This window comes from Hypanus sabinus, chromosome 12 (assembly GCF_030144855.1).
Source record: "Hypanus sabinus isolate sHypSab1 chromosome 12, sHypSab1.hap1, whole genome shotgun sequence".
NCBI classification, from domain to species: domain Eukaryota; kingdom Metazoa; phylum Chordata; class Chondrichthyes; order Myliobatiformes; family Dasyatidae; genus Hypanus; species Hypanus sabinus.
In genome coordinates, this window is record NC_082717.1 from 27,623,628 (window position 1) to 27,642,848 (window position 19,221).

Consider the following 19,221-nt stretch of genomic DNA (forward strand, 5'->3'; position numbering starts at 1 on the left):
ATTTTGTCATCTCATTTCATTTAAATCATAATTTGATGTCTCATATTTGCTTCCAAATTAGATAACCACTTTTTTTTCATATTATACTCCATCTGCCATCTTTCCCCCAGCACATTTAAGCTATCTTTATCCCCCTGAAGGATTTTATGCTATCCCTACAATTTGCTCACCTACCGCCAGCATATCTGGCCATATTACATTCATCTGTTTCATTCAGCTCACTAATATAGATAATCAACCATCTATACCCCAGCACTGATCCTGTGGTAGTCCACCTATTACAGGTTGCTAATCCAAAAATGATCCTTTATCCTGCGTCATTGGTTAGTTAGCTACTTGCCTATCTATGGCATTAGGTTACCCCAATCTTGTGTGACATTATTTTCAGCATCTTTTATGTGGCATCTTGAAATCTAAATACACTACATCTACCAGCTCCTCTTTATCTACCCTTTTTGTACCATCCTCAAAGATCTCTAGCAAACTGTCAAATATGGTTGCCCTTCCATAAAATCCTGTTGATTCTGTTTAATTTTCTTATGACTTCTTGATGGTCTTTCTACTACCGTCTTAATAATAGATTTTCCCAAGGACAGAAGTTTTTTTGTTAGTCTATAATTTCTTGATATCTTTCTCCCACCTTTCTTAAAGACTGATGTCACTTTGATCTCTATCAAGAATTCAGGGAATTTTACTAAATTAGAACAAATGCATCCAATATCTAAATGTAGCCACTTCTTTACATGACTCTAGCTACGATCAGCTCATCGGGTCAGAGACATGTCAACTTTTTGTCCCATGTCTGCTGCAGGGTTTCAACCCAAAATGTTGACTACTGCTTTTCCCACCACAGATACTGCTCAGTTCCTCCAGCAGATTGGTTGTTAGCCCCATTAGTTAAGCTTGTACTTTTTTATATTCCTCCCTCTTTCTTCATAGTAACTTGATTACCTGTTCCCTGCTTCTGATTAGAATATTTGCAGTAACTGGACTCAAACAGGAGACTATTTCATGTCCTTTCATCTCTACTCTCTGTTTCTCCCATCTTCCCTCTCTTCCTCTATTTATCTTTACTCTCTTTCTTCATCTTTGTTTTCCCTTCTTTCACCAGCACCTTCTTTTCATGATTGGAGGATTCACATTACTGGCATTCACCTGCTACCCAGCTGGCAATGGACAAATAAGGGAGCAGATATGAGCTTTTTAATCCCAAGGTTCTGTTGGTAGACAGGTTGGATTCTACCAACATAAATAGGTGGAAACAGGGAAAGTAATTTCTTAAAGTGAGTTGTACAATTTTAGGATTGTTTTTGGTGACTCAGGTTTATACAACATCTAATTTGCACATTTGAAATGGGTGAATGTTATTTTCAAAGTCAAAGTCATGTTTATTGTCATATGCACAATATACAGTAAATATGTATGCAATTAACAACTTGCAGCAGCATCACATGCATTTAGCATCAGATATGCAGCATTCACAAGAAAAAACAAAAATCATACACAATTTTTACAAGTACAAAACTGGAGCAAAATTCATCGTTGTATAACAAGGTTAAAGTTATATTCGGGAATTGCTATACTGAAGTAATGATTAAGAATAATTGAGCCTTTCAGTTCTTGATCTATTGATATGATTTGCAGATGACAAGATTACAGAAGCTACTGCATCCTTCCCTTTAAAAAAAAGAGGCAGAGAAATAAAGTCTCCTGACATTTAATAAGCTAGTGCAGCTCTCAAATGCCAATTTTCAATATGCTTTTTAAACTGCACCCATGCATTTGTTGTGATGGATATTCGCTGTCCAGGACCCAAGAGAATTATTGCTAACCTCCTCTATCTAGCACAGCAGTGTGAACTTTCCAAAGGGTCAGAGTTGTCTGTGGCAATGTTAAACTTCTAACCAATATTCCTTGCTCAGCTTCTTGCTATAAAGAAGTAAACAATGAGGTCATGTAGGCCCATGCTTAATCAACAAAAGACAATTGGGTTGTGTTAATTTGCCTGCAGCACTGGCTAAGTTTTTTGCACCATTGCGATTAAGTTCAAGGAAGCTGGCAGACTAAACTGATTTTGTCACCTGGCAGATCAAACATAGTCACAGGTACAGTTAGTTAATCAATAGTTGGGATGGTTGTGGCTGGAATCTCCGTCCACAGAAGCTTTCAGGTCATCTTTGTTCTAGCAAAAGTAACTGAAAAAACAGAAAATGTCAACTAGAAAACAAAACAGTATCAATACTAAAAAGCTTTGAAGATTGTCAACGATATGTTCATTTAGTTTTTAAGAATTGTACCCGAACACTAATCCCTCCTGCCTACAACCATGTCCATATCCCTCCATCTTCCATACACCTATGTGCCTATCCAAATGTAAAGTGTATAAGCCACTATTCGAAACCGTGGCCACTTGCAGAACAATGCAGCTCAAACCTCCTATCAACTGGAAGTATTCAGCTACACAAACAAACATGGATGGAGCAGTGATGATCCAACACAGGCCAAGAGGTGCACTCCATCCTGCGTTCCTTATGAACCAGGAGGGTCTCCATTGGGCTCAGAGGAGGAAGATCAGGTGGGGAGACCAGTCCTACTATATTTGCCTCGACCACCATATCAGGCAATGCATTGCAGGCATCCACAACTCTGGGTAAAAGACTTACACCCTTGAACCTACCCCCTTCACCTTCAATACATGCCCTCTGGTATCAGACAATTCAACCCAGGGAAACAGATACCCCCTATCCACTCTATTTGTGCCTCTTATAATCTCGTAAACTTCAATCAGATCTCCCCTCAGCTTCAATCAGATCTCCCCTCAGCTTCCTGAGAAAACAACCTGTTTATCCAGCCTCTCATGAATGCACCTGCCCTCTAAACCAGGCAGCATCCTGGCAAACCACTGTTGCAGCTTCTCCAAAGTCTCAACGTCCTTCCTCTTGTGGAGGAGACCAAAAATGTATGCAATACTCCAAATGTGGTGGCCTAACCAGAGTTTTATAAAGTTGCAACACAACCTCCTGACTTTTCAACTCAGAGCCTCAACTAGCAAAAGAAAGCCTTCCATAAGCCTTGTTAACCGCCTCACCGACCTGTGTAGCCACTATCAAGGAGCTATGAACTTGGATCTCAAGATCTCTCTACTCAGCAACACTATTAAGGAATGCAACTCCACACATTTTTCTGGGTTAAACTCCATCTGCCATTTCTCGGCACATATCTGCAATTGATCTATATCGTGCTGTATTCTTTGCCAGTATTCAAGACTATCCACAATGCCACCAATCTTGGTATCATCCCACCCGTCTACATTTTCATTCAGGTCATTTATATACATTACAAACACTAGCAGTCCCAACACAGCTCCCTGCGTAACTCCACCTCAAATAAGTCCCTTCAACCACTGCACTTTGCCTTCTATGAGAAAGCCATTTCTGAGTCTAAGCTGCCAATTTGCCAGGGATCCCATGCGTCTTAATCTTCTTGATTAGCCTCCCATGAGGGACTTTGTCAAACATCTTACTAGAATCCATGCAGACAACATCCACAGCCCTACCCTCATCAATTTCTCTCATCACCTTGTCAAAAAAACACAAAACACCTTAAAGTTAAGCCTGGCAATTGATGGTGACTGCAATAATGGGAGCAGAGTGAAGAAGCTGTCAGCGTAAAACAGAATAACAGTATGTTTACCAGATGGCTCATGTAATTATCGCACAATGTGTGTCCTGTGTGAAACAGTTCCAAATACCCACTCCCCAGTTCTTTAATTTCTTCATGCCTCTGCTCAACCATTAAACAGAAGTAGGCCACAGCTTTCAGCTGATCTCCTTGGTATGCCTAAACTTTAGGACAGCTTCCCATATATAATCTGCTTGGGACCTCCAAAGATTTTATTGGGATGGGATATTAGGAATGGAAAAGAATTGGAACTATGGTGACAAGGAGAGAGGGAGTGTCAGAAGAAAGAAATAGAGTGATTGGGCACCATGGTTGAGTAGCAGTCAATGCGACACAACTACAGTTCTGGGTGTCGGAGTTCAGAGTTCAATTCCAATGGCGTCTGTAAGGAGCTTGTACATCCTCGCCGTGACTGCGTGCACTTTCTCCAGATGCTGCAGCTTCCTTCCACAGTCCAAAGACGTGCCATTTTATAGGTTAACTGTTCATTATAAATTGGCTTTTGATTAGGTGAGTGTTAAATAGGTGCATTTGTGCATTGCTAGACAGTGTGGGTCTTCGGACTGGAAGAGCCTGTTCCACACAGTATCTCTAAATAAATAAACAAACAAAACAATAATTGGGGGAAACAATAAGGGATAGTGTGAAGTTGGAATGGTGCTTACATCAAAGGGCATAGCTTACAACAAATGCTTCATACTTGTGCATGAGAGACTATCAAGCCTAATCTGGGAAATTCTATGAAAAAGTGCTGGTATTGCTGGCATTTAATTATCATTTTAAAAAAAAGAACCAGCCTAATATTTAGGTACCATACATAAAATCTGTAGATTCGATGTATATAGTTCAGAAATACCTTTATAAAAATCATGAACACAACTGTTTGTTCCCCTCCATAGATGCTGCCTGATCTGCTAAGGTACTCCAGCACTTTGTGTGTTGATCTTAATAAAAATGTGTTTTATTTTAATAAAGAAAACTAAAGCTAATAAAATGGCAACAATTTTTTTCTGTGAAGTTGTGAAATGAAATGAAGAAAAGCATTGGAAACTTTGATGTGCACTGATTGTGAAGTTCACTGAACAAGAACAACATCTGTTCCAATTGCACAAATGTTCAAGCTTAAGCTTTCTTTTAGATAGTAGAAAAGTTAGCACAACTTGAAGCTAGTCATAAATACCCAACAGGATATCATTGTTGGCACAGCTGTGGTGAAGAATGACTTGTATGAATTTGCACCAGTGATTTCTGTCTCTCACCACCACTCCACTTCCAAGCCACTAAATGAAAAACGTACTCAGGCACCAAGTTTGCGAGGTCAACAAATCATTGGTTACTTTGACATCTTTCATTCAGAAGATGCAAGAGAAAACTGTTGTCCATTTGTTTTTGCTTTTGTTTATGCATTTGGTACGTTCTTCCCTTTTGTATCAGCCTTTTCCACCACTCTGGCCAATGCATCCCAGATACCTACCATTCTCTGTGAAAAGAAAACCTAGTTCTGATATTTCCCCTAAACTTTCCCCCACTCACCTTAAACTGATGTCTTCTGATATTGGCCATTGCTACCCTGGGAAAACGGTGCTGGCTTTCGTCTCTATCTATGGTTCCTATAATCCTGTACTCCTCTAGAAAATCATCTCTCAGCCTCCTTCACTCCGAACTGTAAAGCCCAAAATTGCTCATCCTTTCCTCATAAGATATGTTCTCTAATCCAGGTGGTATCCTGGTAATTCTCCTCTGCACCCATTATGAAACTGCCACATCCTTTCTCTAGTGAGGTGACCAAAACTGAACACAATACTCAAGGTGTGGTCTAACCAGAGTTTTACAGAGCTGCAACTTTCCCTCAGCTAATGAAGGCCAACACACCACCCAATCAAGTTATGTGGCAACTTTGAGGGATTTATTTGTCTTTGAGCCCAAAATCTCTCTGTTCCTCCACACTGCTAAGAGTCCTGCCACTAACCTTACACTCTGTCTTCAAGGCCAACTTTCCAAAGTGTCTCACTTCACACTTCCCCAGATTGAGTTTTATCTGCCGTTGTTTGCCCTTGATTCTACTAGAAATGGATAAAGGAGCTTTCCACATTTGCCCTGTTCATCAAAATAAAGGGAAGCTGCGAGGTAGATACCAACTCCCCAAGTTCAAACTCATCTCAAACAGGGAAGGAATCAGACATGACTGTTACCAGTAATAGCAATGGCAATAATTTAAAAGGTCTTCTTTGTCTGGCACACCTGTTTCTCCTTCACAATGAACTGATTATGTGAACAGAGTATTAACCCCTCCATAATACCCACCAGCACAATTGGCATCCAAGCAGTACTGAAACAACTTCTTCTCCCAGACCTCCCTGCTACCACCTATGTCTCCTCACAAACAAAGCACCAGTAGCATTAATACTATTTACTTTTTAACTCGTGTTGTAAATGGGACCTTAAGCTAAATATCAATCCTCTGGAATATATTTTATTATTTGTTAATTTATTTGTGATAATATCATATTGTTCATGCAGTAAATGTACCATGTGGTGCAAGGTGCAAGGTTGGAGAAATGTCATTTCTTTTGGCAGTATACACGTATAGGCTTGAATGACAATGAACTTGAACTTGACTTGAACTTAATGCACCTTTCATGTGAATCATGTAGTCTTGAGACAATGAATGCAGATATAATTTAAGTTCTAATTTATAAAGTAACAGCTTTATAAAATATTACCGTCTAGACCCAGAGTATGGCCACTTGCATATTGACCCCATTAAGGCTCATCTTTCAAAAGGACATCCAGTGGACGCTGGTGTCCAGTTCTCCTTGCTTCTTGCAGCATACAATCAGAAATTGACAGGCTACCCGTAATTTCCTTTCCATTTATGTCTCCAGAGATCTTAGGCTTATATATTCCAAAAGCAAAATGGAGAAAAGGGGTTGAATAAAATTAATCTATTTCAGACCAATGTTAAGAATGCATAAGTTGAATTTACATACAGCAAGAAATTTTGCTCGAAAGCATTATAGAAGGTATTTCTAATGTAAATTGCTGATTAAAACAAAATAGAGTTTCAGATTAATAGAGCTTTTGTTTACATTGCTGATGTGAAACAAAACTGTTTTGTTTTTAATAAGCTCGTTTGTTTTATTTCATGGTTATAAAAGTTCTTCCCATTAGATTTGAGTGTAAGTTTAATGGTAGAATTTACTGAGGCATTTGTAAACAGTGTTGACTCAGGGCTGCTCATTTTGATAATGGCTACACTGATATTACCTTTCAAAAATCACATTGCGGTTATTATCCAAAACTCATTTGTTTTGCAGGAAGTGAATTGTTTTAGGAATGCACTTCCTCATTTCCCAGCAATAAAGAATTTAGAAAATGACTAATATTGGTTAAAATATCGAAAACAGCAGTGGATGTAAACCATAACAGCATGAGTTTTTTTCTTCATAATCTAATGTTTGCAATCTGTTCTGTAATAATATAAAGGAAACAGATTGCCTCGAGTGCTCATTGCATACTTCAGGATGTAAATTGTAAGGACTGATTCCATCAACTAAGCCAGCCTCCTAACTTCCAAACGCTGCATGATTCTTTCCTGGGAGATGATGAACTCTCGCCTCAGGATCAGCATTTCCCACATGAATGCAACAATCCCACTTGATTTCATCATTTCTTGCTTCACTCTCAGGCTGTTGCCTGGTTTACTATGAGGACAGACTTGGAATATTTTCTCTGGAGTGTCAGAGGCTGAGGCACTTCCTGGTAGAGAGTGTCTAAAGTTATGAGAGGGTAGATAGTCAGGGTCTATATCCCAGGATAAAAATATCAAATACAAGGGAGCATATCTTTAAGCTGAGAGAAGAAAACTCTACAGTTAAATGAGAATTACGAAGTCTGGCATGGGCTGCTGGGGAAGGTGATGAAAGCAAGTACTTTGAAGAGATTTTTGCACAGTCAGGGAATGGAGGGACATAGGCCATGCACAAGCAGATGGGATTAGTTTAATTTAGCATCATGGCTGGCTCAGACACTATGGCAGGTTCCTGTGTTAGACTTTTCTATTATTCTATTTAAGATCCCCATAAGTTACCGTGACAAAAATAATATGCAATAAAAATGGAAATGCTGGAAGTACTCTTCGAGTCAGGTTACATTTGTAGGAAAAGAAAGAGAGCTAATGGTTCAAGTTAAGAGCCTGTCAGAATGTAGAACATGGAAAATGAAACAATACAGGAGGGAGGGCTGGGGACGAGGTTGTCTCCGATACAGTAAAACCAATGTGACCATAGATGCAGAACATCAAAAGTCATTTGTCACAAACAGAGTATTCACAGAATTTATCTAAAATAAACAAAATCTTGTAATCACATGGAAGTCTAGTGACATTGATGGAAAGGTAAACAGAGTTAACCTTTCAGGTCAAAGACCCTTCGTCGGACTGCAAGGTTATCTGTTTCTGCTGTGCTGATGGATATGATATAGTCTTAGCTGCCAACTTGGCTAGAGTCTGTAATGCAAAATCTCTTGCCAACAGCTGCCTGCCACCCGCCATCAGTTGTTTACCTCTCAATTGTTTACTTTCTTCCTCTTCAGTGATTCCTTTAGAAATGCCAGTTAAGTTGGAGAAAAGCTAGAAAATCCATCTTTGACCACATTCTGTCAAATATGAGAACAGATGGGGTAATTTAATGTCTGCAGCCCAAGCGCATCACTGATCATTTTTATTCCATGAGCCTTAACATCCTGATTCTGTATTGAAAAATAAGCTGCAATGTTCGATGCATCTGTTGGATCTCTGTTTATTTTCCGATCCTTAGGGTTCTACCAGGAGTCAGGGGTGAATGAGCAGTCTTAAACTCTTAACGATCGTTTATTTTAAGTACAAACAAATATACAAGTACCAAGCAAACTAAATAATTTGCTGAGAAATGAAGCAAAGAGATGAGTGAACAGCAATGAATGTGAAGATGAAAGAAAAGGAAAGATGGCACCTCTGAAAAATCCATCACCTTTATAACCGAGATAAGAAAATTCCTTAGGTAAAACAAGCCAGTCACTTACATTATGTGGAAAAATGAGAAAGGTGATATTTTAACTGTTACACCACTTTCTGCTATTAAGTGAGGATGGACCATCACATATTGAGAAAAATACATGAGTTTATTAAAAAGGACAAATAACTAAAATACAACTTTAGTCTTACAATAATTTATCTTATGAAAAGTATTAAAAACAGTGGTTTCCAACACATATCACATTTATTTTATGGTAAAACGGAGCTAGTATGTACAGTTACCCGCCTACCCCATCCCCTACCCCTGCTGTCTTATTCTGATTTCTTCCTTCTTTCTTCCCAGTCTGGATGAAAGGTTTCAACCCAAAGTGTTGACAGCTTATTCCTGACCACAGATGATGTCCTCCAGCATTTATATGTGTTGCTAGTAGGTATATGAGTTGGGCTCATGTTCTGAGCTCTGTTAGTTCTTATAGCTATATAATTTCTCATTGAAAACGGGCAACAATATTCTACCATTTGCGAATGACAATAATTCGACAAGTCTTTTTTGAGTTGCAGCAAAGAATTGCCTTGTTGATGAAACTCCTACTTTTCCTTCTCTTCCTCTGAGCACCTTCATCCCAGAATTACTTGGGCACTAGAGGAGGAAGATATTGTATATTTGAAAGATCCTGTTTGATTTTCCTCCTGTGGTGTGCACAGCCAATATGCTTCCAAACCCCTTGACTCTTTATTCTTGCCAATGGAGTTTTTTTGGGGTTGACCGCAGCAGGGGTTTCTTCCAGAATTGCACATATGACCTAATGATCCCAGACCCAAAATAACGTAGGGTCATGAGTACATACTGTTGATGGGAGAATTGTCACCTCATCAATGATACACTTAGGTTATGTGATATTGGCAAATTTAGTCTTAGAGCTCTGACTTCATACACAATTGCTACATTAGTGAAATGCAAGGACAATGTGGTTTTTGCCTGTTACCAATACACACCTGTGTATCCAAATTAAAAAGAATGATAACCAACACAGAAAACTCAGTGATCCTGCTCAACATCATAGCGGTCGAGCAGCCAGCATTTTAAGGGTCTATTCCAAAGATCATACCAGCTACTATATGTAGTCAACTCGCTGTCAGCAAAAAAAAAACAAGCAAAAAGTGTGCCTATACTGTCAATGATTTCAGTTAAAGCAGATTAGTGTTGTTCAAAAAATGAGCAGATTTTAGAGATAATATTGTATGGCTACATGCTAGTATCCTTGAGGACGGAATGTGAACAGCTTTTAGCACCAGTGTGAAAACCATCTGCAGACAACAGGTAATTCTACTTTACCAATGCAGGACAAAATACGCCTCATTTTGGTCAATAGATATCCAAGCCAACAAGTGATTTTGTACAGTAATATACATGGGTGTAGTGGAGAAAACATGCTATATTCTACTGAAAAATGTCACGTCTTATCTTCTATACCCTTTAGACATTGCCTGAAGTTTGCTCTGAGCAGGATGAGCTGGATTTCTTGATGGAAGCACTGATAATCAGGTAAGATTGCCTGAAAAAAATAGTAAGAGGAATCAGTAAGATTGCTTGCTAAACTACTGCTTTATTTAAGTCTTCCCTCATTTACTCCTCTCTCCAATTCTCATACCAATCCACTCCCTTCCCCCGACAAACACAATGGTCAACACTTTCTTTTAGATATTGGCAGGATGATCCACGACATGGGCAAATCAAACATGATCTCCTTTAGTCTAATTGAAGAATCTGTGAAAACATTCCTTTAGATGGCTATAAATAAACTGAGGCCAAGGAAAGCGAATTACTCTGGGCACCTGAAGCTCTGACAGATTTATAGCTTTCAAGTAAATTTATAATTAAGGTACATATATATCAGCAGAAAAGAACCCTGAGATTCACTTTCTTGCGGGCATTCACAGTAAATCAATATTCAAAAGTTCAAAGTAAATTTATTATCAAAGTGTAGCGGTGTGCTACACGCAGCGCTGAAATAACGACACGGAGTCGGTGAGCTGCAGTTGCAAAAGAGGTTTATTCAAACTTCACAGCCTCGCTTTTAAAGCCTTCCTGATCTCACCCTCCCCGGGCGTGAATGCCGTAGGGGGCGCGTATTCACAGTCCCGTCCCGTGCGCGGGCTTTTCCCCTTGCTGGTGAAGCAGGCTTTGCGCCCTCTTTGGGACCGGCCTCAATGCCGGTGCGCACCGCTTTGTGAGCCGGTTCTAGTGCGCAGGGAAGTGGGTCGCCACAAAAGTACATATATGTCACCATATACAACCCCAAGATTTGTTTTTTTCTGTGGGCATACTCAGCATATACAAAGAAACAACAAAAAACAACCAGAATAATTAATTAATTAATTAATTGATTGATTGATTGATTAATAAGCAACAAATATCGAAAACTTGAGTTGAGGAGTCCTTGAAAGTGAGTCCACTGAACATTTCAGTGACAGGGTTAGTGAAGTTGAATAAATTCATCCCCTCTAGTTCAAGAGCCTGATGCTGTTGTAGGTTCTGAAGCTCCCGTATTTTTGGTGACAGGAGTGTGAGGAGAGAATGGCCTGGATGGTGAGGGTCTTTGGTGATGGATGTTGCTTTCCTGCACCAATGCTCAGTGTAGATATGCTGAATGGCTTTACCCATGATTGACTGGGATGCATCCTCTACTATTTGTAGGCTTTTCCATTCAAGTGCATTGGTGTTTCCATACAAAGCTTGATGCAACCAGTCAATATATTGTTCACAGCATATCAACAGAAGTTTGTCAAAGTTTTAGATGACATGCTGAATCTTCACAAACTTCTAAGAAAGTAGAGGCACTGCTGTGTTTTCATTGTCACGGCACTTGAGTGCTGGACACAGTACAGATCCTCTGGAATTTAAAGTTGCTGATCCTCTCCACCTCTGATCCACCGCAAGCAATGGTCTGTAACATCCCTTTGGGCTTGGAGGCAATTCGGTGAGGCAGAACCGAAGCAAGGCAAGTGGTCCTGTTGCCCAGTGCAAAAAACACACGACATTCGATCGACTTAAGCACTGAGCCAAATCGGAAGGGTCGGGTTCAGGTTGAACTGAGGCAGCAGGATCCAGGCCCCAAAGAGCATCGAAGTGACACAACCCAATGTTTGGATGACGATTTAGACGCCAGGCCAGATCGGAATGGTCATGCTGAGGGAGGGGTGATCTAGCTCTCTGTTCTTCTCTGCACTGAACAAACGGTCTGAGAACAAACTTTTCGTGAACTTCAGTTCAGCACGCTATTTGCTTGCGTTTATTGATTGTGTGATTTGGTGTTTTTCTCTCTCAGCACATTAGGTGTTTGATGCTCTTTTTTTAAAAATAGCTTCTTTGGATTTCTTTGTTTTGTGGCTCCTTGTTGGGAGATGAATCCTAGGGTTGTATAATATGTACATATTCTGATAATAAATGTATTTTGAACTTTTGATGAGGACTGCAGAATCACCAAAAATATACGACTTGAAACAATAAAAAGCATTTTAATAGTTTCAAAACAGTTGATTCTGTAAAAGAAGGGATGATTTTTAAGAGATTCTCAAATTCAATGATTGGCCTGGAGATTGTTCTCTCAAAGGGGATGATTTCAGGCACTCCTGGAATTGCTGTGTCATCTAAGTAATGCGGCAATATTTTGAAGTGAGTTTGAGCACAGCAACCTGATTCAAACGTCTCCAGTGGTTTTTGGTGCCCTTATCTTTATAAGAACAAGGCTTTTCCACTGTCCATTGTTGGTTTTCTTTCTTTACTGGTTTGTGATTAATGATCTGATCTCAGATTAAATAATCAAACCACAGCCAAAATGTGAGGGTAGGAATAGCCAACTCAATATAAATAGATTAGATTTTACAGGCTGGTTGGAATGTAGTCTGGAGTTCACAAATGGTTGTGGTTAAGAAGGGGTGGGGAGAGGGTTAGATTGAAGGTATTAGCGAAGATGTAAGAGGGATTGAGAGTTATGGGCGTTTCATAGACCTTTCTGAATACTGATGGCGGAGGGTAAGAAGCTGTTCCCAGAAGGTGCAGCAAGTATAATTAGAAAAGGTAACGTGAGTACATTGTTTATTGCTAGGGCAAATGAATACAGAGGGAGGAAGAGTATGTTTCCATTGTATAGGGTATTGATGCGGCCGTATCTGGAATGTCCTCTATTTTTATTGAAGGAAGAGTTTTGCCAGTCTGTTATGTGGAATAGTTAGCTGTTTCATGTGCAGAGTTTGGACAGGCTGGATAGTATTCACTGCAGTGTAGAAGAGTGAGAGGGATATGATTGAAACATTTAAGGTCCTAATAGGACCTGACTGGGTAGATGTGGAGATATTTTCTCTTGTGTCTGAATCTAGATCCGGGACGGGTTATTTATTAGTAATGGGTCATCCTTTCAAGAGAAAGGATAAAGTATATTTTTCTCTTTGGAGATCATGAATCTTTGGAACTCCCTTTCTCAAAGCGTGATGAAAGTGGATATTTTTGAATATTTTTAAGGGAGAGATAGACAAATGGATGTAAGATTACCACACAGGAAATGCTGGAGCAACTCAGCAGGTCAGGCAGCATCTATGGAAATGAATAAACAGTCAACATTTCAGACCAAGACCTTCATCAGGACTAAAAAGGAAGAGAAAAGAAGCCAGAATAAGGAAGTGGGGGGGGGGGGGGGTAAGGGAAAGTACAAGCTAGAATGATGATAGGCGAAGTCAGGTGGGTGGGGAAGGGGGATGAATTAAGAAACTGGAGGTGGAAAACATAAACTGCAGGAGAAGCAGGAATCTGATATGAGAGGAGAGTGTACCTTGGGAGAAAGGGAAAGAGGAGGGGCAACAGGGTGATGGGAATGGGAGGAGAAGAGGTAAGAGGGGAGCCAGGGTGGGGAATGGAAGAAGAGGGAAGGAAGAGGCAGTAAAATTATGATAAGTTTGAGAAATCAATGTTCATGCCATCCAGGTCAGAGGCTGCCCAGATGGAATATGAAGTGTTGCTCCTCCAACCAGACAGAGGCTTCATCGTGGCAGTAGAGGAGGCTATGGATTGACATGTCAGAATGGGAAGGGGGATAGGAATTTAAATGGTTGGCCCTGGGAAAACTTGGTTTTGCAGATGGAGCAAAGGTGCCCAATCTATGTCGGGTCTCACCAACATAGAGGAGGTGGCATTGTGAGCACTGGATACATGAGAAGAGCCCAGCAGATGCAGAGGTGAAGTGTTGTCTTGCCTGAAAGGAAGTCAGGGAGGATGTGAATAGGCAGATGTTGCTTTGTCTGCTGAAAAGAACCCTGTTCTGTAAAGAAGGATGTTCTGGGGAAACAAGATTCATCCTGGTAACAGATGCAGCAGAGACAACGAAACTAGGAAAAAGGGATGGCATTTTTACAGGAGATAGGGCGGGAAAAGGGTATGGTCAAGCTGTGGATACATGAAGCAGCACTGATACAGTCATCAATATAACGTAGGAAGAGTCGGAGAGCATTGCTGGGGAAGGCATGAAACGTGGACTGTTCCACGTGGCCAATGAAAAGACGGACATAGCTGAGGCCATTGCGGGAGCACATGGCTTTACTTTGAGCTTGGAGAAAGTGGAAGAAGCTGAAAGAGAAATTGTTGAGTGTGAGAACTAATTCCGCCAGATGGAGGAGGGTGGTCGTGGAGGGGAAACTGGTGGTGTCTGTTTTCTAGGAAGAAGCAGAGAGCTTTAAGGCTTTTATGATAGGAGACATAGTGTATAGAAACTGAATATCTATGGTGGAAATGAGGCATGCTGCTGATCTCCTCAACAACCTTCAATTCCCTAGAGCATCTTCTTGCTTCCCCCATTCCCCCACTCACCTGTCTTCACCTATCTTGTACTCCTTCCGCTCCACCCACCTTATCATTCTGGATTCATCCCCTTCCTTTCCAGTCCTGATGATGGGTCTCTGCCCGAAATGTCAACTGTTTATTCATTTCCATAGATGCTGCCTGACCTGCTGGGTTCCTCCAACAGTTTGTGTGTGTGTGTGTGTGTGTGTTACTCTGGATTTCCAGCACTTGCAGAATCTCTTATGTTCATGATGTAAGATTTTATTGGATTTTCTGAATTGCAGATTTGACGTTATGTCAGATTCACCAAAATCTCACTAAGTGGCAAACCAGGCTTTCAGGGCTGAATGGTCAACCCCTACTCATAATGTGTATGGACGAATGCGCTGTGCATTGCAGTGTGACCTCACTCTGCCAATTGCAATAGCAATGAGTTTCATTAACATTAAATTCAGCCTAAAGAAACTTTCAAGAGAAGTTGTCAACTTTCTAGATGAGCATTTAAAGCATATTTTAACTCACATTTAAATTGAATTAGATTTACCCTGAGCCTGTAAAGTCTCAGCAGCTCCCAGGAAAGCTTTTCCACATGGTGTCAAGTTGAGTAGCATAGGATAAACTGTGGGCATGCCTTGCTATATAAATCTAGCGCAGAGAATAAGGAGCTATGAAGGAAAGCATTTTAAATTAAAATTCTCAATTCCCGTATCAAATTTACTAGACGTTTTGGAATTTTCTGTTAAAAGAGAGCACTTCCTCAACTATTATCTATTTCAAGAAGATCCGCGCCAATGCCATCAGCTCAGACACTATTGCAAGTTCCTAGTTGATTGCACCCATGGTGGATACAAGTGAGAGCAAACAGGACTACACTCGCCTATGTAACCAGCTGCCTGATAATTGACCCACCACATCTAGCTGTTCGCCTGCCTGTCCAAGACTGCTTCTGCAACCTTCAACCATTCTTTGCTTTCTGAAGATTACATTTGCTATTTCCAAACACACCTCCATTCCTAAACCAGTAAACACGGACCAGTGAAGATGTACGTACTTAATCTGATCACGAAATCTCAGCCATTTGGACCTGGACATTTCCAATTCCCAGAGAAAAAACACTTTTCAAATAGCTGTAATGTTACATCATTTGTCTCATTAAAGTTTGCCATTTTTACCTCAAAGGCTGCATGTTTCTATAGATGCTGAAATAAAATTTATCATGAATGAAGTCCTGCCAGTGCAGTTGTTTCCACATTTCTCTCAGATTTCTAGCGAGTTGATTTGTTGTCATTGAAGTGGTCAATGCTTTTCATTGTGATGCGAAACATGTACTTCTTCTGTTGCAGTAAGTTCTGCCATCAAAACATTGTGCGATGTATAGGAGTCAGCCTGCAGGCTCTCCCTCGCTTCATTCTGCTGGAGCTGATGACAGGGGGAGACATGAAATCCTTCCTTCGAGAATACCGACCTAAACCAGTAAGATGCGAACATATGTTAATGGAAATATCTGTTGAAAGTTGTTTTTCACAAACAGAATCAATCTTGTGGAGTGACAGATTCCAGCTTTAAAAGAATCCAGTGTCAAAAGCCCATTATTAGATTTATTGGCAAAGTAGGATGATGTCAGGATTTTCAATAATTTTAGTAATTTCCTTCCCTCGCCATAGATTGTGAGCATTTAGTGTTTGCTTCACATCTCAGTGATCATCTCTGAGGTGTTTCTTCATTGATGCATTGAGGAACTCTATTTGGGTCCTCATGGTACTGATGCATTTCCAGATGATGCTGATTAAATGTTAGCATTTATCTGACGCTTGGCAAAGTGTCAGATGTTACTGGTCTCTCAATTGTTGTGACTCTGATTAAGGGTAAAGCTTCAGTGTAGAAAAAAGTATTGAAATGAAGTCTGCAGTTCTTTATTTTATATAGACTGGGTAATATACTTATGAAGGCACTGACATTTGAAATCTAACTAATCCTTATTACAGTATATTGGTTGTCAGTTTCTGCAGCATTCACTGAAACTAGATAAAAGAGCACGGAATACATCACGTAATTTCAGTGCCCTGACAGTCAAAGAATTCAATGTTTTATTTAGAATTAAGGTTCGGCCAATATTATCTGCATGAACCAAGAGAAGTCAGCTAATTGCAAAGTTTGGTTTTAAGCTATCCACTCTGTAATTGACCACATCTTGCAAAGCTAGCAAACGTTTGTTCATATAGTTCGTTTTTATTGGACTTGTCACTTTTCACTTAACTCAACTGATATCTAGTAAAAATCAAAGCAAGCCAGGAACTGATTTCCAGTCCTTTTTAATCCATATTCAGATTTATTTTCCTTCATATCTTATACCCAACTTCCTCTCCATTTCTCTTTTTTCTAAAGTTTACAATTGTTACTGTTATATTTCAGCCTTCATTTTCATGCATGCTTTGGGATAATAAATGACAGGAATAGTTAAAGTCAGAGTAAAGTATTTTCTGCACCCTCCCCTCTGGCTAGCCCCCAACAGCCATTTTAATTGGTGTTCTCAGTTGGAGAATGAGGATTCCCAACAAACTACATTAAAGCAAAATATTGTTGATGGTGGGAATCTGAAGAAAAAATAAAATGCAGGAAAAACTCAGCTTTTACACAGCATTAGTGGAAAAAGGATATTAATCTTTTCAGTTGATAATCATTCATCAGAATTGTGAGCAAGTATCCCTAGAGTCATTGAGAAGCACATCATGGAAACAGGCCCTTCAGATTTTTGAATCCATGCCAACCATCAGCTATCACTAACCACTAAAATTAATTCTACACTAATCCCAATCCCAGTACGTTATTCTCCTCATATTCTCTTTAACTCCACCAGATTCTACCACTCATTTATACACTAGCGATAGTTTATTAGTGACCAACTAACTAATGAACCTGCATGTCTTTGGAATGTGTGAGAAAAACAGAACTCCCAGAGGAAGCCGGCACTTGAAATAACATGCAGACTTCACATAAACAGTAACCGAGACTGGAATTGAACCCAGCTCTTTGTTGCACTGAGACAGTGACTCTGTTAGCTGTGCCACAGAATAGTGTTAGTTGCATACAAGATTTAAAGTGAAGGGAAGTGAGATGTTGAATTACATGTTAATTTAATATTATTACTGTCACTATAGCATGGTAGAACCTGTCACTAATAGTCAAAAGTTGTGTGCTATGTCTAATAGCGCTTAATCGTGAGGAACATTAATTTTGTGTTGAGAAGAATGTGGATTTTGCAATGTGATTCTTGAAGGTATTTTAAATTGATGAAATTTGTAGGAATATTGATCCTGTAATATTGATCAAGTGACACTGGGCCAGATCTTAACTTTGACAATGTAGAGCTGGTGTTTGGTCCTCAATTTAGTGAGCACAGCGTAAAGGATCTGAATAAAGATGATGATTCCTGATCATCAAAATTAATGATTCAAGAAATAAAGAGTTTGCTAAGAAATTGGAGAGCTGCAAACACCAGTGGAATCTGTAGCACACTTGGTAACCAAAGCAATTAAATGTTTATTGGATTTTATTGGGACTGAAGATTGTCACCCTCTTGCATACTTTCATTATAACTTTGACAGAAGTGACTACAGCGGGGTGCGAAATTAAACATCTTTTATATTGTATGTTCTGTTCTTACAGTAAGATTTCCATTGCCCTTGTAAGGATACCTGTTTCTTACATAGCAGGTAACATGAGACAGCATCTAAACACATTATTCTTATGTATCACTTCCACTCACAGCATGCCAGTTTTATACTTTCTTGGTTAAAACTACTTATCAAATGTCTTTTGATATCACAGGGGCAGCCATCAACTCTCAGCATGCTAGACTTGCTGAATGTGGCTCGTGACATTGCTCGGGGCTGCCAGTATTTGGAGGAAAACCACTTCATTCATCGGTATGTAACCACAAGCTAGGCAAGCAGGATCACTGAATGCTATCCAATTGTGTATGTTTCTGATAATCTTTATAATGGGACTTTTTGCTGTTACACCGCTTTACAAGAAATGAAACAGATATACTCCACTTTCACCCTGAGGTGGATGCGATGAAAATTTCCTCTATATTCACTGTAGGAATGGAAGAGGCTGTGCTATCTTGCAATATTTCTGTGACATATTTCTTTTTGAATTGATTTTCCTGTTATTCCAATAACCTACTGAAATAACATAGCAAAGAATTTTTGATTAATGCAGGTGACCTCAATTTCAAAACTGCTTTTAGTAAACCAAGGTTGAGTTTTCTGATAAAAAAAAATTGCCAGAAAAAAACCCACTGCAGAATTGTTAGCAGTTCTGATCACAAATACATTACAGAACACCCAAAGCTACATTCAAAAGATCAAAGAATAAACAAGTTAAAATTATATCTCTAATTTAAAAAAAACACAAAAATCATGTGAAGCAGAAAAAGCAGTCTTGTATTTCAGTGTAAGAGCAATGTGGTAAGTGAATGCATTAAATCAACAATAGGAATACTGGCATCATTTTTTATGTGAGCAATCAGCAGATGGATTATAGTTCTATTCATTTGTCATAAACCTATTCTGCAGTTAGTTGAATAAACTCATATTTTACGCACATTCCCTAAAGAAATGTTCATTTAGATATTTAGATTTAAGTGCATAAGGTATTTTTTTTGTAGGAGGCTGTCTTTTGTAATCTG

At 39.5% G+C, this 19,221-nt stretch overlaps 1 protein-coding gene across 1 annotated transcript in view; it reads left to right on the forward strand.

Moving 5' to 3' along the window:
• The window catches only part of LOC132402717 (ALK tyrosine kinase receptor-like), a 324,081-nt gene that overhangs the window by 272,988 nt on the left and 31,872 nt on the right, over window positions 1-19,221 (forward strand). The window contains exons 14-16 of the mRNA XM_059985678.1: window positions 10,177-10,241; window positions 15,872-16,001; window positions 18,357-18,454. Coding sequence (XP_059841661.1) covers window positions 10,177-10,241; window positions 15,872-16,001; window positions 18,357-18,454 — 293 coding nt within the window. The remainder of the gene's footprint in view (window positions 1-10,176; window positions 10,242-15,871; window positions 16,002-18,356; window positions 18,455-19,221) is intronic.